The sequence below is a fragment of the Sebastes umbrosus genome, chromosome 7, assembly GCF_015220745.1.
Source record: "Sebastes umbrosus isolate fSebUmb1 chromosome 7, fSebUmb1.pri, whole genome shotgun sequence".
Classification (NCBI taxonomy): domain Eukaryota; kingdom Metazoa; phylum Chordata; class Actinopteri; order Perciformes; family Sebastidae; genus Sebastes; species Sebastes umbrosus.
Window position 1 is genome coordinate 4,369,574 of NC_051275.1, and position 26,743 is coordinate 4,396,316.

Sequence of the window (26,743 nt, forward strand, 5' to 3'; positions counted from 1 at the left end):
ATGTCTGATACTAAACTAGAAATGTCCACTGACAGCTCCACTGTCATACAGAACTCAAATGCTCCTTCTCAAAGCAACAACCCGCTGTCAAGGAAGCTCAACAAGATCCTGGAGACGAGGCTGGACAACGACAAGGTGAGAGGAGAGAGGTTAGCTTCCTGCTAGCTGGCTAACGTTAGCTCAGTCTGCAGGATGGTCGCGTCATAACACGACATACTTCTGCTCTTAGGTGATATTGCCAGCCAGCCAGGGATAGTTGTCTGGAAGAAACGATGTTTTTCCACACTGGTTGTGGTTAACTACAGTAACAACGTCAATAAGTGAATGCATTCAGCAGTTAGCGTGTTGCTGCAGTCATTCAGTGCACACATTCTGGGACAAGTAGTTAAGTCTTTAAGTTTAAGCCACCTGGACTATTGCTCACCTGTATGGTCTTTTGTGCCGAAAAGTATACTGCGGAAACTACAAATTGCCCGAAACAGAGCTGCAAGACTTGTGTTACACTGCCCCAGACACAGACAGCACGCATCATAAACTGTCAGGCTACCAGTAGAGAAAAGACTCGCCTTAACCACAGCGACATTCTTTAGTAACAGCATCTATTCTACTAAACCCGAGTTTTTATACAGTCAAATTACCACATGCAGAGACGTTCACAGTCATTTCACTAGAACAGCAGGTGATGGCCAAATCATGTTACCTCACCCAAAATCTAATGCCTTAAAAGAGACGGTCATTTACCGTGCCATCACTCACTGGAATAGCTGCCCTCTTTACATCCGTCAATCCTCTAACAAATCCTCATTCAAATACCATCTTCGACTACATTACGTAAGCAGCTGATCGATAGTCCAGTGTTGGTCATGTATGGTTTTTCTTTGTTCCTTTTCCCTGATGATGGGCCTTAAGGCTAGACAAAAAAAAAAAAATTGTGGAAGATTGTGTATGAATGTGAAATTTATATATGTTTGAAAATTTGAGTGTTATTGGTGTAACACAAATGTGATGTTGTATGTAGTATGTATGTGATAAATTAATGTACATGATTTCGGACCCCAGGAAGACTGGCTGGTGCCATTGGTATCAGCTAATGGGGATCCTTTTTAAATAAATAAATTCAGTGTGGACTGTATAAACTTGGGTGTCGGGTCCCAGTTTGCATCCCCATCACAAACTTATTATGAAAGTGAGAAATACAGCTTGTTCCGTGCAGTTTTGGCTAAGATGGTTTGTGTGCAAGGGGGAACAGATTGTTAGTGATTCAACATTTGTCACAACACCCCGGCTGACTGACATTATAATGTCTTTCTTGTGCTTTCAGGAGATGCTGGAGGCTCTGAAGGCGCTCTCTGTGTTCTTCACTGAAAACAGTCTGCGCACCAGGAGAAATCTTCGTGGTGACATAGAGAGACGAAGCCTTTCGATCAACGAGGACTTTGCACGAATATTTAAGGACGTAAAAGAGGTAATATAGAGTTGCAAGACAATATAGTTTATTACCCCTAAACAGCATTCAAGTCTAACTCCATTTAACCAGCCAAAGCACCTGTGCAGTGATTCTTTTTTTACCTGAGGTGGGATGAGAAATATTCACATGGAGAGGTTTTTGAGTAGGTTCACCTCTAAATTGTTAAATATATTTTACAAACCGACTGGTCCTGGGGTTTTGTGATTACATTAATAGAAACGTTTTCAGATCCCAGAGACACAGCTGTGATAGTGATGGAGAACAACAGATCCTATTTAGTACTGCATCTTAAAGTTCAGAGAGTGACATGGAGTTTTAAGTTCAAGGGTGTGTGTGAGGTTTTTGGAGAATGTATTAGCAGCGACTGCCACGAGACCAAAGACTGTAGTGGAGAATCTGAAAACCTGTGACTGGAGCAGGCTACTTCACAATATCTATTTTTCATCAGTAGTGCCGCCCATTTGACTTTGCATATGTGAATGGAACTGCATCTGCCTCTGTGCTGCTGTAATTATGACTTCATGTTCTCCATAGGGGCTTGAAAGTGTTCATGAGGATGTCCAGGCCATGAGCACATGTTGTGAAGAAATGACCAGTAGGTTAAAGGTACGGTATATCATCTCCAAATGTTGTTTGAAGATTCTCCTGTACATATAATGATTGACTAAATTTAAACTCTTCATAACAACAATAGAAGGTAGTATATTTGTGTATGTTGTGTATCAAATGCATGAAGTGAATCACTTCATATAAAGGATTTATTACTTTTCTTTTGAGAGCATAATGTTTGCAAGCCATCTTTTAAAAACACAACTTTTCTTCAACAGGCTGCGAAGGATCAAACTCAAGACCTCATAGTAAAAACCAACAAGCTGCAGTCAGAAAAGTGAGTTGATTCTAAAGGGGTAAACATATTGTGTGTGTGTGTTTGGATGTGTGGGTATGCATGTGTGCACGTGTTACTTACTTCCCAGAGTTAACCTTGTAACTTGACATATACATGTATGTTTGAACTAAGATAGACATGAGGAATCAGTGGAGAAAACAGCAAATCCAGTTGCCTTTGACTTTGCTCGTCTAGAAATCCTACTAACTGGCTGACTGAGAATCTTCATAGACATCTCTAAAATAAATGTATATCTTACATTAGTGGTTTACCGGTTTACTTTTGCCTCTTGTGGCTACACGAGAAAAGTTGAAATTTCTGTGCCATATAATGTCATCCAATATGCAGTAATTATTACTACCATTGGGATTTTAATTGTTTGATTGTGGTAGACAGTGTGTGTAGACAGTGTGTCAGAAAGTTAAGTTGTTATAATGGATTACACTGAACAAGTTTTGTACTCGGCATTGTTCTCTCTCCTACAACGGTTTATATGGGAATTAATCGAGAGACTCAACCTTATTCTATCATAGCAAGTTGTTTCTCAATCTGATTGTAGCTGAATTACCAAAATGTAAAATGAGACCACACGACAAGGCTGAACTTTTAAACTACATTTCAGAATGTCAGTGAGAGATAAGAGAGATAAGATGGCAACTTTATTCTAAAATATATCTGCAGAAATTTCAAAGAAATCTAATACCGCCGTTTTTCCCCTTATCTGTTCTGAGGCTACAAGTCATTTTGGAAACCTATCACATGCGTCACAGATAGGCATCTCCATCAGTCCAAAGCTAGACCCAATCAGTTCACTCTCTCTGTAGTCTCATTTCCCTTGCAGAGAAATGACCTCTTTTTCTATTCAGGCAAGTTTCCAGACAAATAGCACTTCAATCAAAGCACACTGCAGGAACAACACGGTGCACTTTGCAAGTGATAAGCTTTTATTACTGCACACACCAATAATGTGCTAGCACTTCCTTGTTCTCCAGGAGTTGCTTCTGACAGATGTCAACCGAACGGGATTTTCCCATTTAATTAGAGCCAAAGCATTACATTCAAAATATATACTGATCATTTCAAAAATGTGTGCAAATAAAGATTTGACCCACCAAGTTGGAACACTAATAAGTTAAAGAGTAAATTTCGAGTCTGTGAAATGCAGCTTCTGAGAGATATGGTGTAGGGCAGGAGGAGCTGCAAGCACATCTTTATTTTTGATGAGGAGGGATGAATGATTTATGAGTTTGATGAATATTTCTCCGGCAGTTTGTCTATTTGCATAAGGGGGGCAGCGATCATCATTAATGAAGCTTTATTTGTTTTATTCGTTCGTGTCCTGTGATGTTCGGCCTTCAGATACACATCAAAGTAGTGCTTGTTTACACCGCATCGCTCCCTTATCTCATTGAAGCCAGGCTATTACAACCGCAGAGCAGCCCATCAGAGTGTTCCTGTGTTTGAGCGTGTGCATTGAGATTTGCTGACAGCACATATTAAGAGCCATCAGATATGCAGATCCAATATATAGAGCTCAGCATGACACGGAGTCATGAGTGGAGTCAGACAGTGCATCTTGGGTTCTCACTCAGCTGCAACTCTTAGAATACTGATGGATTTTTTTTTTTTTGAAAGCCTGCCAATAAAATGAATCTAGGTATGAATTTGTCCGAGCAGAGTGTTGATGGGGATGTGAAAATAAGACACCCGCTCCTGTTCGCTGATAGTTGAGGGTTGGAATGAGGTTCATTAGCATTTTGTGGCGGCTGTGACCTCAGTGCTCAGTGACCTTGTGAGTCGACACAGAGGCGGGGGCACGGGCAATGATAATGTAGATTTCTGGCAAAAGAAACACCGCTTGCAGCTTTGATGTACCGAGGCAATTCCATGCTCTGCTGGCACAGCTTCAGGACCTCCTTGACGGAAAGGTGACATAGGAGGGGAGGGCTCTGAATCTGACAGCAGTGGGGATACGCCGCCAGCGAATACGTGCAGGTGATGAATTAATACATGTCGTATTGTTTTGTGAAGGGGGGGGAGGGTTGTTGAAGGTGGGTGGTCAGAGGTTTTACATGAACGCCCTTCTGACTGCCCTTCTTTTATAGTGGCCCCATTGGGACCTGCTGTCCGTCTGCGTGACATTTTCATTCGCAGAACCACAATGACCCCACAGCCAGATGGGATAGTGTCTGCACGCTGGGCTTTGACCTTGTCTTTAGCAATTTAGTCTCAGAAGAGCTGCCAGGGGAAGTGTGCAGTCAAGCTGTCCTCCTTCAGCCACCCACCAGTCAGCCCTCTGCACCGCACCACTCCAGTTTTCTCGGTCAGATCTATTTCAGGTCACACAATCCTCTGCAGTCCCAGGCCGCTGTCTTTTTTTTATGTTCCTCTTGTTGACGCTTATTATAGCGGTGCTACATTAGCAGCCTAATCTCATATTTTGTGCTTATAGGGCAGCTCTGCTGAGAGAGCACAGTCGTTTTCAAAAGCTCTGCAGATGCTCCTGATGTGTATTTACCCGGCAGAGCAGGCCTGTCCTGAACTGTTTGCTATCTTATCTGCCACCGTCACTGTGTCATTTGTCAGCTCTAATGAAACGGAAAGGAGCAGCGCATTGCTTACAGTGTGCAGAGGCAAAGGTGGTAGAGGCGGGCCAATGAGAGTAGACGACCTGTGTTTGTCTGGCAGCGTTCAGACGTGCTGCTCTTTTGTTTTGGGCTGGTCCCGTTCAAAGACGCTGTCAGCAAGAGCTCTCAATAGGTGTTGTGTGTTGTTCCATAATGAAACGTAACGCTGCCCACCTGTCCTGCACTGTGTGATCTTTGCATTAGCGTGACATGTTATCTGCTGAACATGTTGGGACGTCTCACAAACGGATGTTTCTATGCACTGTGTCACCTCATGAAGGGGTTGGTCTGTTGGTTTAGTTCTCTGGCTATAACTGAGCCGCTCAGGCAGCTACAAAAGGCCTACTTGGCTGCATGCCACAGAGTAATGTAGATAAATATAGTAACCACAACTAAGATGTACCTGCATTTGGCTTGAAGCAACCACTCATTTCCCACAGTAATTCCTACAGCGTATGATGAATTATCAGACATGGAGCCCTGTGATTCAGTGAGACCATTTTTCCTGAAAATTAAGCGAATGTTCTCCGTATGATTTCTGTGTAGGTCATTACTGAATCAAGAGCTCGGAAACCCTCGAGAGAACCATCAGGGACATCAAAGTGTAAAATGACAACCTGTGTAAAATGACACTTGAGCCTTATTAAGGCCCAGCTGGTTGTTAATGAGGGTATGGCTGTGGGTATGCCTTTGTGTTGTCTGATGTGGCTGTGATCATTGGCGCGTGGCTAACTAACAGCTTTGTGAATGCCAAATTTCCATGCAAGCCTTTCAAATGGCCCCTAATAGATTTTAATGGATAATCGACCCACATGGTTTATGAGAGGGTTGGACATTCGCTTGTTACAGAGAGAACAGTTGATCTCCTTATCATTCATTCTGAATGGATTATCAGTCCAGAATGAAAAATCGTCTTGTAAATCTTTTCATAGAAATCAAATGTTTTAATCAAATAATTTGAATTAAATCAAATGAATTAAAATGAAATGTTATTCACTGATCAAGCTCTCAGTTTTTCTAAACTTGGTGCTGCACCATCGGCTCAGCTCTGTGAGGTTATTAAGTAGGCATTGCTAATTTCACTGTTTCAGTTTGATGAAGCTGTTTATGAGATTGCGCCCTGTTATATTGCTTAAACGATTTCTGTGCTTGAACAGACAAAATCAATTGGCCCAGTTGAGAACTCTGAGCACACACATACACACACACACACACACACACACAAAAACGGACACAAAGAGACAAACATCGGCTTCTTTTCATCCCATCATGTAACATTATGTAACCTGGACGTAATTTCACTTTGCTCTTCTCAAAGCTTACACATTGAGTTCATTTGAGTTCATTCTTTGAACCAGCAGCCCAGAGTCTCTACATATTTGCCAGTTGTGACGTTGCAGATTCACTCAAGTATGTTTCCTCTCTCTGGTATTCGGTAATTGCAGTCTGGAGAAGAATGTGTCATGTCCTGACAGCGCTGTAGAAAATGATCCTGCTGCTCCGCCGTTCCCTTGCTCCCCTTTGCTCTGCTGCTACAGCTTCCCACAATCCCCCTCTCCTCACCTTGTACAGGCGTGTGCAGCCTGTGTCTTTGTTGTGTTTACATCCTGGAGGAACAGGTCTGTCACTCTTGGCACATGAACATGAGAAATTGGAGGCCTTTTATTGTCTTCTTGAGGTGAATCTGTTGCACAGTTTGACGTGTGAGAATGTTTTTCTCTTCTGGTGCTCCCATGTCTATGAAGTACAACACGTCCATAGACAGAAACCTTAATAAATAAGGGGCTGGGAACAATTGCCACCTTAAAATGAAACGCATAAGGTCATATTTTTTATATGGGGGACTTGAATAAGTTATATAATTTAACCCTGAGAACACTGTTTCAAGGTGACTGACAATAAAAACAGACGCTGCCTTGGTCCTATATCACAAAATGCTAATCATTTGTGTTTTTGACTTTTCAGTATCAAGTAATTGATAAAAGATATTATAAAGTAACTTTTGGACTTAATGTTAAATTATAATGTTATGAATACAACATCAGTGGGTCATTCAAGTCAACTCCTCTCATAAACACAGTGAACACAACCTAATCTGAAGGCACCAACCGTTGGTAGAAATGCAGTCTGTGGCTTCAAAGCTTTATGAATGAAAGTCCAAGCTACAGCATGTTAAATGTGACCTTAGAGATAAGGCTTAGTTTATGACTATTAGGATGGGATGACCAATCCATTTTATGTCCCATAAAACTGGTATGTGGAAACTTTTATTCCAGATTCAATGTCTTTTATTCTCTCGATCTTGTGAAGATAATAACTCAACAATCTTTAATGATAGAATTTCCCTGTTTGCAACCACAGTGTCTTACTATAGAACAGATGATCCAATTAGATTTTTGTAAAAGCTCGCTGCATCAATTTGCATATTTATGATACAATCTCCTCTCATGAGACAACTGTAGCTTCTCACTGTACAAGAATTTACAGATTTCATATTAATATTGCTCGTGTCATGTGAAGACAAGCATGTTCACATGGAAATAGTTTCTCTAATTTATGCGTGACTCAGTTTAATTAATGGCCTCATTAGCATAGCTTGTTATTTGTTATATGTCACTGTAATTGTGATTGGATTGGCTTATTGGTTATCTCTCAGTATCAGTTAATACATTCAATTTTTCTCCTCTCTGCCTTGAACTTCATTGTGTTGTACTAAACGTGTGCGAGGTTGGGCAGTGGCAGGTACCTTTTTAAAGGAACAATATGTAGTACTGACGACAGTTAGCATTTAAAATGGGTAACAGCAACGCACATTTTTGCAATTTGAGGGTTACCTTCTAGACACAACCGCATTAGCCTCTGGCCAGCAGTAGTCGGAATCACTTCATCGTGGTAGAATCTAATGTTAACGTTATCTCTGTTGATCCAGTTTGTTAGCTTGCTTCCATGGCTGCAGAACGTTGGGTTTGCACGCAAATTTGTTTCAAATGTGTCCGCAATGGAAATTTCAAAGGAGAACATACTGGCTGTAGCATTGTTGTCGGAGAAGCCAATATTTCAATTCAGCATGTTTCCTTAATCTCTGATGACATATCATGGTCATTCTATGATTTATTACAGTAAATATATTACATATTGGTCCTTTAATACAAATAATATAACTGTCTTCTGTTATATTACCTAAACAATGGACTGTAATTATTCATACTTATGAAAGACTAAATGATTGCTTTTGACAATCTCACAGTGAGAGCACCGGGAGTGCTGCTGTGTCTGTATAAAATTAAACTATTATTATTGTCACTACTTATAATTCTGATGATGTAGCCAGGTTGCTGTAATGAAGTACATTTTCAAAGTATGTTACCCAAGCCTAAGTGAGCATGGAATTAAAGGTGGTGGTCCAGCCAAGCTGTCTGCTTTGTGTTTTGCGACAAAATCTCAACGCACGAAACCCATAAAGGGCAAAGATGCCTCGCAGTCCTGCGTGTGAGAAATACTAAATCATAGAATCCTGTAACAGATTTACAGCCCTTTAGTTTCAGCTGGCTGAGCACTGGTAATAGCCGTGTGAGAGACAATGGTCAGATAATGCTGGGTTCTTCTCCTCCACCAAAAACAACCTGGTGATTTACTGATCCAGCCTTGTTTTCGCAGACGGGTGGAGAGAATATAGACGAGGTGGTTTGGATGGAAAGATGGGGACGGAGGGAGTACTCGCTGTTGTTCTGCTATCCCGTGACAGAGTTCCCTGTTTGACTGGGGCGGTTGCCATGGTCACTATTGTGTTGAGACACTTATAGTGACACCGATAGTGATCGCTCTGCTGTTATTGATAGTGACAAAACCTGGCCTGTATCTGGCTCTGTGTTCTTTTTGTGTCTCTTGTCTCCCTCTGTTATTTATTTTCTACACATGATATCTTGACTCTGTGTGTGTCCCACCCTGTTGTCTCACTCTGAGCTCACTGTGAGCAAAGGTGTGTGTGTGTGTGTGTGTGTGTGTGAGGAGTATGACTGCCATCTGCTGTCGGCCTTCAATCATTACAGCTTGTTGACAACATTGTTTTTGTTAAATAAAAGCATACAACTTTGTTCCAGTTTTCCACACTGACAGGTCTTTTTATTTGCACAATAAGAAAACTAAAGGGGATGACAAAATACAGTGATAAAAGTAAATGATGAAAGACGGAAAGAATAATCTTTCTAATCGCTTTTGCGAGGAAAAAAATCCACAAGGGCCTTGAAGACAGACAAAACAAATCAAGATGACAAGCAAAGGCCCAACTGAACTGGAACAGGAACTAAATGACAAACCATTATGAGGAGAGGATAATACCCTGTAAAGATATTAAAGTGCAACAATGGCAAGTGAATGAAATTACAACATCTTGTTTCCCCTCAGCCACCGCCTGGAGGTGAGAGCTCAGGTCGCTCAGGCTTTCCTCGCCAAGTTCCAGCTCTCTAATGAGGAGATGGCCACACTGCGAGGGGCTCGGGATGCACCCATTACTGAGGTAATCTCCATTTTAATGTAGACTAATTAATTAAATCATGTAAAGATTCCTCCCATCTGCAGCCACAGGATGGGAGGATGCAATATCAGGTACAGATTAGTGTCGGGCTGATTTGTAGCTGTCTTTATCTTTCAGTTTTTTTTCCTCTTGATTCCCCATTATCTGTGTGCTCTGGTTGAAGGGTTTGATCGTTCACTCTGCCAACATGCTGCCACAATATCTAATAAATTGTGAGATGTGATTAAGGTATCCCATAGTCCATTAACTAATTAATTTTGACCTTTTCCTTCCATCCTCCCCATCATGTTATACTATATACCACAAACATGCTAAAAACAAAACAAAATTATCAAAAAACTAGGGCTGTCAACGCAAATTTGTTTTATTTGTCATGGTTTTGTGTTAATTGATTTCCAATAATAAATACATTTACATAAAGCAGCATATTTGCCCACTCCCATGTTGATAAGAGTATTAAATACTTCACAAATATCCCTTTTAAAGTACATTTTGAACAGATAACTATGGACAATCATGATTAACTATTTTAATGGATTGACAGCCCTACTAAAAACCTTTTACTTTTGATATGAGTATGATATGCACATAAATAATTTAGCATGTGAAATAACACCACACATCTGTCAGCTTCAAATCAAGGTAACATCTATCAACATTATAGGATCAGTTATAAACGTTGTCCTTGGTCACACCAGAAAACATTTTTACCGAAGCTTTAATTATTTGTGTTTTGCCAAAAAATGTTCATTGACTTCTTGCAAATCCTAATATATTCGCGGGTTGTTGAATTTCCCAGGATTTCTTCAAAGCTCTAAGCCGAGTGAAGCACATCCACGAGGACGTGAAAATCCTCTTGCGAACTAACCAACAAACTGCAGGGTAAGGTCCACGTCCCACTCCATAGGGTTACTCTGTGATCTACTTCCTCTGACAGAATGAAATGTTTTTTACAGTGATTCTGTTCTTGTTGTTAAATTCATTTTCAACCTGAATGGTGCAACAGATGAGTAACATCCAAGTCTGGTATTTATGTCAGTGTCAGGGATCTGACAGGTTATGGGTATGTAATATGTGGTCTTGGTTTGTGTGCTTGTTCCAGTTTAGAGATCATGGAGCAGATGGCCGTGTTACAGGAGACATCATATGAGCAGCTTTACCGCTGGGCTCAGAGTGAGTACAGTACACAGAGTTAATATCAGGAGCACACTGACGGATAAAACTGTGTCTCTGTGACCCTCATTGTACAAAGCCTCCATACTGACCTTGTGCATTTTGTAAAAATTAATGAAACGTTTTTACTACTGTAATCAGGGGTGTGAGTCCGTCTTTTTGTTTCAAGTTTTGTCTTTCGTCTCAAGTTTGATTTGTTAGTTGTTTTTCTTTTATAATTGGATAGAGCTAAATACAAAATTGTGTTCTTTCAAGTGAGAGTAATGGCGTGTAAAGGACACATTTGAGGACACATGTGACTCATAATCTCTGACTGAGTTTTGCCAAAAGAATGCCAGAAACCCAAATTTTCCTCAGCTTAGCCATGTGTTTTGTCATTGAAATTAAAATGGAAATAAACCATTTAGATCACAGAAACCACAGAACCCAGCATCTACTAAATTATGAGTTTTGCCCTACAGACACTTATTTAGCTGTGCTTTAGATCTGCCAAAAGACCCAAATCTAGAAATTCGGCAAGGGAAAGTTTGGTAATGGTCAGATGAAAGAGCTGTATGTTATTGTGTGTAATTTCTCTGCATGTAGTAGAAGTTAGTTTATTTCGTGAAGGGACTCTTTTTTTTAATATGCATGTGTCCGTTGTTTATGAGGGAGAACTACATGTTCACAAAGACATGGCTGCACATTGCTTGAAGAGGGCATTTACTTGTATTTCCAGCATTAGGTAAGACCCGACAAGAGTGGAGTGTGTTGACCCATTTTCTCCACAGTCTGGAGGATTGGCCACTGCCTGTTCATTGTTTGTATTGTCTGAAGCATAAGTAAACTGACTGACTTCTCCCTACAAGCTCATGGGAAAATATGATTGAAAAAATGTTCTTGGTGCTTTGATTTATTTCTTGTCAACAGGGTTACCAAGGCCTAAAACATTTTGCAACAATGCATGGAGCATAACACAAGCATAGTTACCAGAAAGACTATTTAGTTAGTTGGATGATGGTGTGCTGTTCCTAATAGATGCATTTATTGTCCTATGTTCCTTCTTTCTACTAAGATGAATGCAGAGGACTGACCCAAGAGTCGTGTGACATCTGCCCTGCGTTGGCTCAAGCCATGGAAGCCTTACAGGACCGACCTGTCCTTTACAAGTAACACACACACACACACACACACACACACACACACACACACATACATAATATCTTATATGGCCTGTTCCTTCATTTATCTTCCTCTGTGTGTGTTTACATATCTTCTAAGAGCATTAACAGCTAGTAGAAGTAGACCTGAGTAGTGATGGATGTTTTAAAATGTAAATAATCAAAGGAGAAATATGCATTTATTCAGCCATTTATTTAAATTAGTTGTAACTGTAGCCCTACAAATGTTTTTGAACCACTTCTGTTTCCTATATCTTTGCCAGATAGCTACAGGCCAATACACTTCACTGACACTCATCATATGTCATCATAGATGCTAGTTGAATTGAAAATGAAGTGGCAGCTCCCCTACTGATTATAAGGCTCTGTATTTCAATCTGCTACTGTCTTATGTGGACACTCACAGGTGAATTGTGAGAAGGTATATTGCCAAGGCGATTCTTGTCACTGTGTTCTTGGTGAGCGAAACAAGGAGGATTTTGATTGGAAAACAACAGGACAAACAGCCTGAAGCAACAGAAAATGTGGCCACCATTCAGCCAGCAGAAGAAGAAAGTGCAGATCCACCAAAAAAAAAAATCAGCACTGTCACAAACAGCGTCTGCAGGTTGCTTACAAATACTGTATGAGGAGTACACATTTCAACTATATATTTTGCACGAATTAATCCAAATATATTCCCTCATAGTTTAATAAAACAGTGCTCAAAAAGACTGAAATTATTCTGATTATATCATCGTCATAACATTGTACAAGATTAATTTTTATTGTAAACAAACAGTTTTGTTAACAGTAGCTTCGTTCTTGGTTTACCTTGTCTATTTTTTTCTAGTTTTTAGTCTAGTTTTTTTAGTGAATTAACTTAAGCAATAAGCCACGGGAGGCTGTGATTTACAGTGATTTTCCGCTTTGTGCCTAACAACGGCCGGTAAAATCACTGTAAATCATGGCTTCAAGTGGCTTATTGCTTTTATAAAACAGTTACGACATATACCTAACAAGGTTACATAAGATAAACGCACAGCAACAAAAAATGCAATCATTTATTGATAACAAATAATCATCAATCAGCCAAGCAACGTAGTTCTTCAGCGACATTTAGCAGAATGGTTGCCCAGCAACACATAGACGCAGTGGAAAGCATGCTTAAAGATGTGATGGGGGTGATTATTAACATTTATCTGGATATCACCATTAATTGTGCGATTTTTTTTTATTATTTTGAAGAAGAAGTGTTCAATCATGTTCGCCCTCTTCTTTACTGGACAGGTGCGTTTTATTTGCGCGGTGCCAGAAGCAAGGACATTGCTCCAGCATAACCACGGATCTACAATCGGAAACTATTATTCTCACTTTCCCCTGTTGTCACTTGCTAGCAATTGACAACATAGCTAGAGAAAAGTGAGCAAAATAGGCTCATTAACTTACCATAGATCATTGGTGTAGTTTGTCCGCTGTTGAAGAAGATAAATAGCCGGTGAAAACTGTGAATGGACCACATAATCAGTTTAATGGTACCGGCTTTGTTTCTTTACTTTTCCAGCTCTTCAATGTCTCTCTCAGTAATTTCAGCATGTCTCCTTTCTTTTGTATTTTTCTCCTCTATCCTGTCCATCTCTTTCAACCACTTATGCTTATCTTATACTGAAGTAATGCAGCCACAGCTGTGTATTTATAGAGTATTTTACAATGGCTTTGAAAGCGGCTCAGCCAATCATAATCAAGGACTAGAACTATCCGCTTTATAAAAAGGGTTTAGTCACTCAGAGAATCCTGACATAATATATACCATTATGCGCCGTTGGGTCTTAATAATGTTTAAGCACTTTGAAATGCCTGAAGTACATATGAGTAAGTATTACTAATGCCCATTACTCAGTTATTTGAAGGCAAGCACAAATACATAATGAAGAAAAAAGTCTTTTAAAAGCATTGCCTGTCAACCATGCAAATGATTTATTCCCTCCAGTGCAGGAAAACAATTTGTGCTCATATACAACAAAGAATTGCACAGGACGCACACATTTCCTGAAGCTTACTGGGAGTTTAACTTTGTCCCTCGAACAAAACAACACAAAGGAAAGTTTCACACGTTACCCCAAGATATGTTTTCATGGAAAACCCTCCTTCTGTCTGTCTTTCTGCATTCTCTGAAATGCACCTGCCTCAGCGCCCACAAAGTGTTCAAGGTCATGCGATGTTGAGGCTGAGAGAGCGGAGACCAGCGTTCCTGGAATCTTAATTCAGCACTATCTTCTGTTTAGTCTGTCACAGAGCCTGCCACCGCCGAATAATCAAAACAACCTCAAAGTATTTCCTTTTGGAAAAGCTGCCTGCATTGTTGACGTATGTCAGCGACCGACCTCCGACACAGTCTGCACGAAAACACTGCGACCGACCACCGCTTTTTTCACATGAGGCTTGGTGTGTTGAATGTTTCCTTCTTTCTCTTCTGTTTGGTCAGATACACTCTGGATGAGTTTGGGACTGCGCGCAGGTGTGCGGTGGTACGAGGCTTCATTGACGCCCTCACCCGCGGCGGGCTTGGAGGGACTCCCCGCCCCATAGAGATGCATTCACATGACCCTATGAGGTACATCTCACGTATGACCTGAACATTGCCATTTCTTACTGTAATAAACCTAAAAGCAAACTTCAGCTCTGATGGAAACGTAACGACTTTCTTTCATGCCTCTGCATTGAGTTTGAAGGTATGCTGAATGTTGAGTTCTGTGTAGTTTAATTAAAGGATGTCTATAAAATCAAAGAGAATCTCCCATTTAAAAAATAGGAACATCAACGGTTATCAACTCCAAAGATGAATGGCTACAGGAACCTAACCACAAGTTGTTATTTATGTATTTATACAGTTGCTAACTTCACTTTTGGTTATATCAAACTGGTTCCCGTTCACATATAGCCACAACCAGAGCTGATGAATACAAATACTGTATATAGCTTTTATAAAATTAATGTATTAATCAGGGCTGTCACTCGATTAAAATATTAAATCGCAAATTAATCACACATTTTTTATCTGTTCAAAATGTACCTTAAGGGGAGATTTGTCAAGTATTAAATGCTCTTATCAACATGGGAGTGGGCAAATATGCTTGCGTTATGCAAACATATGTCTATATTTGTTACTAGAAATCAATTAACAACACAAAACAATGACAAATATTGTCCAGAAACCCTCACAGGTACTGCATTTAGCATAACAAATGTGCTCAAATCATAACATGGTAAACTCAAGCCCAACAGGCAACAACAGCTGTCTCTGGGAGACTCGTGGGTACCCATAAAACCCATTTTCATTCACATATCTGGAGGTCAGAGGTCAAGGGACCCCTTTGATAATGGCCATGCCAGTTTTCAAGTTTGAAGTGTTATTTATCCTCTTTCACGACAAGCTAGTATGACATGGTTGGTACCAATGGATTCCTTAGGTTTTTGTAGTTTCATATGATGCCACCCTAGCTTTAAAACTGAGCCTGCGACAACCAAAAAATCGCAAATTGCATTAATGCGTTAAAGAAATTAGTGGTGTTAAAACTAATTTGCATTAACGTGTTATCGCGTTAGCTTTGACAGCCCTAGTATTAGTGCCAGACTGTTTTGCATTAGGATTTTGCATGAACTTTTCTCATGCTCACAAAATATTAAATTCAGCAGAACGTCAAACTACATTCAAATGGAATCAATGGGTTTGACTAAAGATATTACAGTAATATAGTACATTTCTTCAAAAGCACAACTATCTCTTTTAATAGATATTTAAGATATACGTATTCTATAGTGTAACTATAGTATGATTGTAAATGGCATGATTCCTCAACTATAAATCTATTCGATTTGGTTCCAAACATTTACAATCCAATTCAAGATGTTAAATGTCTATTTTATCAGTGTCTGAGTGTGTCTGTGTTTCCTGTTGTACCACATCCTTTTCCCTCTTCCTCCTGTGCCCAGGAGCCAAATGGGAGATTTTCTCAGAATACCAGCCATGCGTGGAACACAAAATCACCTCCACTTTATAGGAGGCATCAGCAGTTCTCAGAACATCAAGTTCTTTCTCACCTCCCAATGTCCTCTCTCTCACACACACACACACACACACACACACACACAGGCTTACACACAATAATTCAAGTTTAACCTTGCTGTTTTCCACCGTTATGTAACACCAGAAGCCGTGTGTGTGTGTGTGTGTGTGTGTTTGTGTGTGAAACACGATGATCCATTGCCTCGGTGTAGCTGTGGTCTCTCTCGGCGTGGTAAGATTAGCCCTCTGGTTGGCCCCTCAGTGACGTTCTGTTTAATACAGACTGTTTTTGTCGCTCTCTCAGGTATGTTGGGGACATGCTGGCCTGGCTGCACCAAGCAACCGCCTCAGAGAAAGAGCACCTAGAAGCTCTGCTGAAACAAGTCACTCTGCAAGGTATGATTTTTTCTGCATGCTAATTACAAATTCTGCAGTTCTCCATCACCTCCAATTCATTTTTCCCCTTTCGTTTAATCTTGCCGTTATTGGAAATGTTCGCTTTGTTGCATCTTTTAATTATTTGTGTATGTAAACAAATGTCACGCAGACTCACAAGTTTATTGGACAGAGTTTTGGTACCCAGTCGTTCAGTAAGGTTAGAGATGTTGGCAACAGCAAGAGTGTGAACAAATCTAATTCCAGTACATTTTGTTCAGCTGATGGACTAATCCTGTACTTGTTTCCCTAATTTAACTTCTTGGGTTCTCATAGCCGTTAAGAATGAACACAGCTCAGAAGGGGGATCAGTCGAGACCGGGGTTTGCCCTCGGCCCATTTTGTTATGCTGAGCTATTACATCCAGGTTATCACATGTCAGCATTTGTCTCCTTACACTCTTTTGGGGTAGTTTTCTGCAGGCAGGTGTCAGTGTGGTTATATGGTGTCACCTTACTTTTACCTTTCTATTACTTCTACTACCTGTTTATACCTGCACACAGCGCAGTTTACATATATTTATTACATGGCTTTGTTGAATACTCGATTCAGATTGGTCAATTACTGCATTCTACAGTCTGTTATTTCTTTATAACAGACCGTTGCTATGGGCCCAGTTCTGATGTTGGACTCTAGCGGACCATTTTTGTGTCAAATTATTGATTTCTTAATCAAGTAGCCGTGTAATAAGCGGGATAATGTAGAGCCAGCAGATCCTTGTTGATGTTGTTGTTCATTGAAATAAACCAATGCCGCATCACCCTGTCGGGGGTTTATTTCATTTTTACTATTACCACATGTGTTTTTTCTAGGGCTGTCAATTGATTAAAATAGTTAATCGTGATAAATCACAAATTAATTGCACATTTTTTATCTGTTCAAAATATACCTTAAAGGGAGATTTGTCAAGTATTTAATACTCTTATCAACATGGGCGTGGACAAAAATGCTTGCTTTATGCAAATATTTGTATATATTTATTATTGGAAATCAATTAACAACACAAAATAATGACAGATATTGTCCAGAAACCCTCACAGGTACTGCATTTAGCATAAAAAATATGCTCAAATCATAACATGGCAAACTGCAGCCCAACAGGCAACAACAGCTGTCAGTGTGTCAGTGTGCTGACTTGACTATGACTTGCCCTAAACTGCATGTGATTATTATAAAGTAGGCATGTCTGTAAAGGGGAGACTCGTGGGTACCCATAGAACCCATTTTCATTCACATATCTGGAGGTCAGAGGTCAAGGGACTTTTTGAAAATGGCCATGCCCGTTTTTCCTCGCCAAAATTTAGCCTCCTTCGCGACAAGCTAGTATGACACGGATTTTTTAGGTTTTTTCTAGTTTCATATGATACCAGTATTTTCACCCTAGCTTTAAAACTATTGCGTTAATGCATTAAAGAAATTAGCGGCGTTAAAAGGAATTTGCGTTAATGTGTCATTATCGCGTTGACTTTATATATATAAAATCATCATTCATTTTTACTACAACCACATGGTTTTTCTTATTATTAATTTTGTAGCGCATTGTTGGAGGGAGACTGAGTACAAGAATCTTGTTGCCAACGACTGCTCCACTGTAATTGTTGTACATATGACAAATAAAGACTTGAAATCTTGCTGCCACCTGAGTTTGAATAATGGCATTGCTGTCACCTGCTTAAACACTGTGAACTCAAAAACTAACTGTACAAGTTGGAGTGAACATGATTGTGTGGACGCATCCTGAGACTAATACAGGAATGAATTAGGAATTTTGTGTCCCTATGTTATGTATGCTGTATTCATTAATACTGTGTTTATATTCAAGGTCTGTTCAAAACCGTTGATGCATTTAATCCTGAATATACTTTTTGTGTGTGTGTGTGTTCCTCTCACATCAGGTGTGGAGGAGAACATGCAGGAGGTGGTTGGACACATCACTGAGGGAGTCTGCAGGCCGCTGAAAGTGAGCAACCAAATACGTTTAAGACGCTATTAAAAGAAACACTGACCAGCTCTGTTGGATGCACACCGTGTTCCGTCGTGTTCTGCTCATGTCCTCACTCGGTGTGTTATGGATCTGTCCCTCAGGTTCGGATAGAGCAGGTCATTGTGGCTGAGCCAGGTGCTGTCCTTCTCTACAAGCTGTCCAACCTGCTCAAGTTCTACCACCACACCATCAGGTATGTTAACTCGCTCGGCAACAGAAGGCAACAATTTTAATAATCTATTAATCATTTAAGGCATTTGTGGAGCAGAACATATTTTGGTAAATGTTTTGCTAATTTGGGAATTTGCTGCTTTTCTCTGTTTTGTATCATTGTGAATTGAATAACCTTTTGTTTTCATAAGCAATTTGAAGATTGCGATGAGCATTTGTTGCTGTATTCTGAAATTTTTTGATGAATCGAAATACAAAAATAATATATAATGTAAATAATCAACAGTCCTAATAGACTTCATGTGTTTTATCCTTGTCCAGCTCCATCATTGGGACCAGTGTGGCCTCCTTGCTCATCACCATAGAAGAAATGCACATCCTCAGCAAGAAGATGTTCTTCAACAGCCTGAGCCTTCATGCAAGCAGACTCATGGACAAGGTGCAGTATGAGTAGGACGGTTTCTATTTGAATAATCCACGATATATTGTTTTTTCTGTAGTTGTGAGAAAGTGACTGCTAGGAAAACAATGCCTTCACCTGAGAAGAAAAAGAAGAAGAGGCCTTGTTTTTAAACATAGAGACGGTTCACAATGTTCTTTCATAAAATCACTTAAATGACAGTGCAGAAGTTCAGTATGCACCCTGTAGACACTCATTGTGTATTTCAGCTCTGCGCCGAAAACCCTCAAAGACAACAAGGCTATTTCTGAAGCACTTCTGCTTGTAAACAGTTTGAGCCTGCTGGCCACAGCATCGAAATGGTGCTAGCTGCCAAAAAACACCAAACTTGTTAACGTTTTAGTTAAATTGCCATCCAAATATACCTCAGCACGAGCGGGAGCTCTTCCACATAACATGCTGGCTGTGTCCTGATCAATAGCAGTTACAAGAATTATCCGTGTAGCTCGGTGTTAATCAAATTGGAGGCCCTCAGGGTTTTGGTGTCAATTCCAGCTAATGCCAGGAACACAGCCTTCTCATAATTTGCTCTATTAGGTGGACAACGGTGGCTGGGCTCAGTTCTGTCTTGTGTATCCAGAAGCCAATGAAATCAAAACCCTCTTCATTAAAAAAAAAAAAAGCTCTGCTGACTCTGAACAAGCTGAGGCTCCGAGTAGCAGCAGGAAGCAGTTGTATATTCGGCCGATCATGCTGCTCATTAGGGATGTTTAATGCTTCGATAATGTTATGAGGACCGCTTGTCTTGGTGAAGGCTACAGCCCACGCACAACTAACCTCTGCAAGAATAACTCTTTTGCTCTATCTACTAATACTTTGTCTTCTTCTGACCTTGTCTACCTGGTCAGGTGGAGCTTCCACCTGCTGACCTGGGACCTACATCCTCCCTCACTCAGACCCTCTCCCTCCTCAGGGAGGTACTGGCCTCCCACGACTCATCAGTAGTTCCTCTGGATGCCCGCCAGGCTGACTTTGCTCAGGTAAACTCATATTTAAACAGTATGATCAGGACGGTAGAACAGTCAAACCCGTCTCCCTTCGTTGTCACATTAAACTAATAACTATAAATTTACCGGATGTAGGTGTGTCAATATTGGTTTTTGTCAACCGTTTATCAAAGCCGGTGCTATTTCACTCATCTCTGTCTTACTTTGTCTTTCCCAGGTGCTCTCTTGCATCTTGGATCCCCTCCTACAGTTATGTACCGTGTCCGCCAGTAACCTCGGCACTGCTGACATGGCTACCTACATGGTCAACTCGCTGTATGTCATGAAGACAACCCTGGCTCTGTTTGAGTTCACTGACAAGAGGCTTGAGATGCTCGAGTTCCAGGTCTGTCCTAATCGTAAACAATTATCAAAAAATGAATAGTGATTCAGACAATGAAATTATTTATTTCACATTTTAGGTATCTATTTACTAGGGCTGTCGAAGTTAACACGACAATAACACGTTAACGCAAATGTCTTTTTAACACCACCAATTTCTTATTTGATTTAAATCTAGAGTGAAGATATTGGTATCGTATGAAAAGAATATACGATAAATTTTAGTGAGGAAAAACTGTCATGGCCATTTTTAAAGGGGTCCCTTGACCTCTGACCTCAAGATATGTGAATGAAAATGGGTTCTATGGGTACCCACGAGTCTCCCCCTTACAGACATGCCCACTTTATGATAATCACATGCACTTTTTGACAAGTCGTAGCGAAGTCAGCACACTGACACACTGACAGCTGTTGTTGTCTGTTGGGCTGCAGTTTACCATGTTATGATTTGAGAATATTTTTTATGCTAAATGCAGTACCTGTGAGGGTTTCCGTACAATATTTGTCATTGTTAGTGTTGTTAATAGATTTCCAATAATAAATATATACATACATTTGCCCGCTCCCATGTTGATAAGAGTATTAAATACTTGACAGATCTCCCTTTAAGGTACATTTTGAAAAGATAGAAAAATGTGTGATTAATATGCGATTAATCACAATTAACTATGGACAGTCATGCGATTAATCGTGATTAAATATTTTAACCGATTGACAGCCCTACTATTTATATTTCATAACAATTAAACAAAGGCATGGAACTGATAATGACGGACCCTACCTTAGTTTGACAAGACAAACTGAATCATGAAACACTAATGTTATCCAACATTAAGACTCAACGTACAGTCCTAACATTGTCTGTGTGAAAATGACTCTCGTTTCTTTCATTAAAACCCATAGAGCCCAGATCTTTTATTAAAAAGGTTTAATTTGCTGTCTGATAGAAGGGTGTGCGTCATGTATTGTTGTTCGTGCTCAAATGCGCAATCTATCCTCTATTTTTAGCACGGCTTTTGTAATTGAGCACCACAAGAGCTCCTGTGGAAGTTTCATTATCAATAGCACAGTGGTTCTCTATTAACCACAAGTACCATCAGCTCACAATGCGGGCTCGGACTGGATGTTAAGCAACTCTCTCCCACATTTTCCAGATCGAGGCTCACCTTGACACCCTGATCAACGAGCAGGCGTCCTACGTGCTGACCAGAGCCGGGCTGAGTTACATCTACAGCGTTGTCCAGCAGCACAGTGCTGAACAGGTCTCGCATGGAGCACTTCACTACACACACACACACACACACACACACACACACACACACACACTCACTCACTCATGAAGTTATAGAACTGTGGAGGGTTTTTTTCACATCTCTTAGAGTGCCTAATGGTCCTCTTTTTTTATATTATACAGGCCCTAACAGTATTGTTTACACTACCGCTTTGGGCTTTACACTAGCTATTGCTATGGTTACCACATGACTGATGTCTTTATTAGGGCATAATAGCATTTCTATCACATGTTCAGATGAGAAAGGGGACAGAGGGAGGCAGATCATATTATGTTCTATTACAAATATTAGAGCTTCTCCTGAATTGCCCTGTGCAAATGAGAGAGCTGATGCCCCGGAGCCTCCCTCCCTCTTTGAAACACACTTTGCCATTGGGCTGACTGAGACCCATAGTTGTGGTTTAGCATGCGAGTCTTGAAACCCTGGGTCATGTCAGGACACACCACACCCTGCTGCTGCAGCTCAACGCAAAAGCTCAATCAAGAACTGTCATTCTTCTGCAGGCTACCTCTCTCCTCGGGTGGCCTGTCTTGGGGTTTACTTTAAATAGTCTTCTGTTTGAAAAGATTAAGTCGAGCTGTCCACACTCGACGGCATACCAGATGTCAAGGACTGAAAAGAATCCCCCGAGTTTATTTTAGACTTTTCAGGTTTACTTTGACTATCTGCTAAATGTTTTATCCCTGTCATTTTCTGAGATACATCAAGAGAACTGTTATTAAAACAACACTGGCTTGTAGCTTTAGCAGATGAGTTTGCAGGCTGACAGTGTGTTTGTTAATGGGCCCATATCCCATAAAATCACTCACAGGTACTGCACTGTAGCTTTGACCCTTGCACTGCCTTCTATTTGCTGCTGTTAATGTTGTCAATTTAGACGTTTAAGCTCGACTTAATGTTGCCATTGTGGATAATCAGTGTCAGCTAATTGCCTCAACGGTGCCGGCTGTTGTTTTCACACAAAGTCAGTCATCATGTCTCTGCCTATCAAGATTTAGGGAGGGAATTTCTCTTGTTTTCTCTGTTTATAAACCAAGATTCACCACATCCAAGTTCATCGTATTCAAAAATAATTTTCCCCTCAAATTGGGGCTAAATGATAAATTGAAGTTATTAAATCACCAAAATTCTGAATCTCTTACCGACTTCAATAGACTCTGTTTGAAGTTTTCAATATATGAATAGTCTGAATCCCATATAATTAAATTATAACAACCCATGACATCAAACAGAGGTCTGACCAACCAATCAGCCATTTCAAAAAGTAAGCCAGTCTGTGCTGTACTGATGCACATGCACTATTTATAGCCTTTGAGATAAAGGTGAAAGTTAATTACGACACAGATCATATTGTTCAGCCGTAGTGTAAATCATCAAGGTTAGGAAGGAGTAAGACACAATGATGATGTGCGCTTTCTCTTAAACCAGAGAAAATGAAATTATCCTTATTATACACTCATGTGGTCGGAGGTAAAATCATTCATTCAGTCAGCATTGACTCCATCCATTTTTAGCAGCAGCTGATGGCAGTGTGGGCAAATGAGAAAAAGGAAGAAAACGTTGTTTTTTTTTTAGATATATTTTTATTCAAATTTTGCAGCAGTTACATGGCATTACGAACAACAATAACCCCAGCCAACCCTGCCCCACAACCTGTAACAACAGGAGAGAGAATCCCATGTGTTAGAAGCCCCATTTGTTGGCAGAGGTAGTGAGAAAGTGAGCTATGAGCGTGGACATATGCACAAAACTCACCATATTACGAATAGCAATGCAATACAATGACATACAGACCCACTACTAATTATGAGGATAACAAGACATCTAGGTAGAGAGGCACAGACTAAATGGGATGGTATAGGGGACTCAGTGCCCGTGAACGGAAGAAAACATCTCAACACTGCCTGTAAACCTGCATGAATGAATGAATGAATGAATGAATGAAGGAGCTCACTCACCTGACCTTGTTGAGTTCATTGTTGCTGTTCAAACACTGTGACCTTGAGTTGGATTCTGAGCTGGTGTTTACTTCTCCGTCTCAGGGTCCTCTATCCCTCCTCCCCAGCATGGACAGCTCTTCTGTGAAAGCAGCGATGGTGAGTTCCACCGTGTCTATTAATGAAGCACGTTAATACAAATCGATACATTCTCACTTAATGATTCTGATTCTTTGACTCCTCACCTGCTCTTGACCCTCTCGCACGAACAACAGGTCCAGTTCGATCGGTACCTGTCGTCGCCTGACACTCTTGTGATGCCGCAGCTCAACTTCCTGCTCAGTGCAGCCATCAAGTGAGTTCCTGTCTCTATTGTTGACAACAGCTCTCTCTGTTCAGGGGAAAGAATCGCAAACATGCAATATTCAGGCTGCATGTTAAATGTTTACAACATGGCGTGGTGTTTCGACGGGGTAAAGAGCATATTCAGAGGGATAAAAATAGAACAGGAGCGTTGGCCTAATAATGTTCAACATTCATTAGTCTGCCAGATGTAATACGATCATTACTGCATTCCAAACAAAACACTCGACTAAATGCACAGCGAGTTTGGATGCTAAATTGCTAAGGCCACCAACACGTTGAGAGAGTGGTAGGCAGGACTGCCTGTATTTGTCTTACTGATCAGAAAATGCACATGCTTTTAGCTCAATCCACCTGCTACATTGGAGGGCTCTCTCTATGAGTCACGTTTACTGGGAAGTGCAGCAGGCTTGAGGAGCACTCTGTACCTCAGGTTAATGTTCTCTATTAATGGACATGGGAGGACTGATGGGCAGGACGCCATTAATTAGCTTCTGGTCCATTTCTCACTCACACTCGTTCCCTGAAATCATTCCTCCTCTTTGTCTTTCTCTCTCTCTCTTTCCCGCTATCTCTCAAGTCTGCTTCTCTGCTCACCTAAATACACAAAAACACCCAGCCAGCACTCTGAAAACACTCCTGGAGTGCACACATAATGGGAGTGTACTTTTAGACTCCCATCGTTTCACATTTCGTGTTAGTGCACTTGGTATGGAGTAAGGTGTTATACACAGCAGCACTATGGTTCTGTGTTCTCTGTGGGCCAATTAAAAAATATGGATCTCAAGAGCCTGAGTTGGATACAGCCGAGGAGCAGCTCCCACCGAGTCCTTCAGTCCTCTCACTGGGCTCTTCAGTCCGACTTGCATCCTCCATTTGTACTCCACTGCAAGACGTAGTCACATTATGTCCTTCACTTGCCGGTATACGTTGGGTTCTCATTGTCATTTTCAATACAAGCAGTTCAATAGGAATATAAACAATACAAGGAGTAGACAACAAGAAATGAGTGTCATAAATTATATAATCACAAATTTAAATGAAAAAAAAATAGATAGATAAATGATAAATAAAATAATAATAGATTGACCAATTATCTTTAAAATAATCACACTAAAATGATAAACAAAATAAAAAAAAACACAGGACAAAATATTATTTCTAATTAGGTCTTTATGAAAATGCTCCAAGTGACTCATAAATCAGTCTTGCCTTAAAGTAAACAACAAAGAAAATAGCGCTTTAACTAAAATAAAATATGATTATTTTCTTGTTTTAATCGATTAATAGTTTGGTCTATAAAATGTCACTAAGTGACATCCTCAAAGGCTGTGTTTTGTCCAACCAATTGACCAAATTTACTATAATGTAAGACCAAGCAAAGCAGCAAATTCTCACTGTTGAGAACTTGGAACTAGACTCACAAGTTAGTCTCTAAACGCTTCGCACAACTAGATCTCAAATCGTCTGTCTGACATGGAACAATTAAATGTGACAAAAATTTCTAAAACGATTGATCGATAATCAAAAATTGCTGAATAACTTTCTTTCGATTGACTATTTGTTACAGGTCTAAAAGAAAAACAAAAATCTGTGTGACATAGCCAAATTTGATTTGAAACATCTGTAGTGATGGATCCAGAAATCCATGAAATGAAACGCAACACTGTGCTTTACATTTTTAGATTAAAAGATGGCTGCATAAAATGAGGGGAAGTAATAAAGGGAATAAAATGATCTCATTTGAAGTGTCTTTTCATTCCTAAATCAGTATATGTTATTGTGGCTGACACCTGATGCTTGTGCATTTGTGCTGTAATATGTATCCATAGATGGCAGTGTGCACCACATGCAGTACTGCAACGCATTGTTTTGAAACAGCGGGGGCACACAATGGTCACTGAACAAAAAAAAAAAAAAGTAATTAGGACAAATTCTTACTCATGGCTAACGTATTCAGCTCTTACGGCACAGCTCTGCTGCTCTGATTTAGACTTGAGATGTTGGAATTTAAAAAGGCCCACTCACTGCTGGTAGACTACTTTGTTTTTCGAGTATAATAAGAGTCATTATATATAAGAGTTTTATCTGTTTGTGCAGGGAGCAGATTTTCCGTCAGTCCACGGAGCTGGTGTGCAGAGCCTACGGGGAGGTTTACACAGCGCTGAGCAGCCCAACTAACAGCTACAAAGACCCAGAGAACCTGGTACCCAGATCACCTCAGCAGGTTCAGACCTTGCTTTCCTGAGAAGACACCAGGTTGATCTCAAAAAACACAAGGTGAGCCCCAGTGAAGGACAAGCCCGTTGGATATTTAAAGAGCTGTGTAATTTGTACAGCATAATAACACAAATGTATATAAGAGTAGTCGTTAAGGTGGGGTTCTTTGTGGTAGATGTGGGACGTGGGTCGCTGACCTCAGAGAGAGACACTCCTGTGTACCAGGAGGAAAGAACATTATATGTATATGATCCATTTACTCTGTCGGCTTATTTTTCTCTCTGTGAAGCAACACGTGTCTCCTTCTTTCTGTCTGTTTTTCACACCATGTACTCCACTCTAACATGTCCAAGAATTGTACAAAACAATGTCTTTTTAATTGAAAACATTGAAGATTATATAAAACAAAAGGATAAACTTAATTTATGAGACTCGTCTTATTTTTCCACACTTAAGATGCGGTCGGGAAAAATTCCGCCACAATGTTAAGAGGAACCTCAGAAGCTTCAGCACCAACGTCGTGTTTATTTTCATCTCAACTGTTTTGAGTTGTGGGGATGAAATGGAAAATCTGTCTTATACCATCTCGTTTGACTTTTCAAAAGATGTCTACCATGCTGACTAAGATGTATAAACAAGACTATAATGACACTGGATTTA

General features: G+C 40.3%; 1 protein-coding gene across 1 annotated transcript; it reads left to right on the forward strand.

The window, feature by feature from the left end:
- On the forward strand, positions 1-26,505 carry cog6 (component of oligomeric golgi complex 6). The gene is made up of 19 exons (XM_037774376.1): positions 1-135; positions 1,322-1,465; positions 2,003-2,074; positions 2,296-2,354; positions 9,386-9,497; positions 10,315-10,397; positions 10,618-10,688; positions 11,743-11,836; positions 14,313-14,441; positions 16,198-16,289; positions 18,224-18,288; positions 18,414-18,505; positions 18,805-18,922; positions 19,792-19,923; positions 20,108-20,275; positions 21,426-21,533; positions 23,606-23,659; positions 23,776-23,855; positions 25,964-26,505. Exons 1-19 carry the CDS (start codon positions 1-3, stop codon positions 26,109-26,111), a joined length of 1,956 nt encoding a protein of 651 aa, XP_037630304.1. The 3' UTR covers positions 26,112-26,505.
- The last annotated feature ends 238 nt before the right edge of the window (positions 26,506-26,743 follow it).

Coding starts and splice junctions, on each gene's coding strand:
- cog6 (XM_037774376.1), top strand. CDS start 1: ATGTCTGATACTAAACTAGAAATGTCCACTGACAGCTCCACTGTCATA. Junction 10,398..10,617: donor ACTAACCAACAAACTGCAGG/GTAAGGTCCACG, acceptor TGCTTGTTCCAG/TTTAGAGATCATGGAGCAGA. Junction 18,506..18,804: donor TTCTACCACCACACCATCAG/GTATGTTAACTC, acceptor ATCCTTGTCCAG/CTCCATCATTGGGACCAGTG.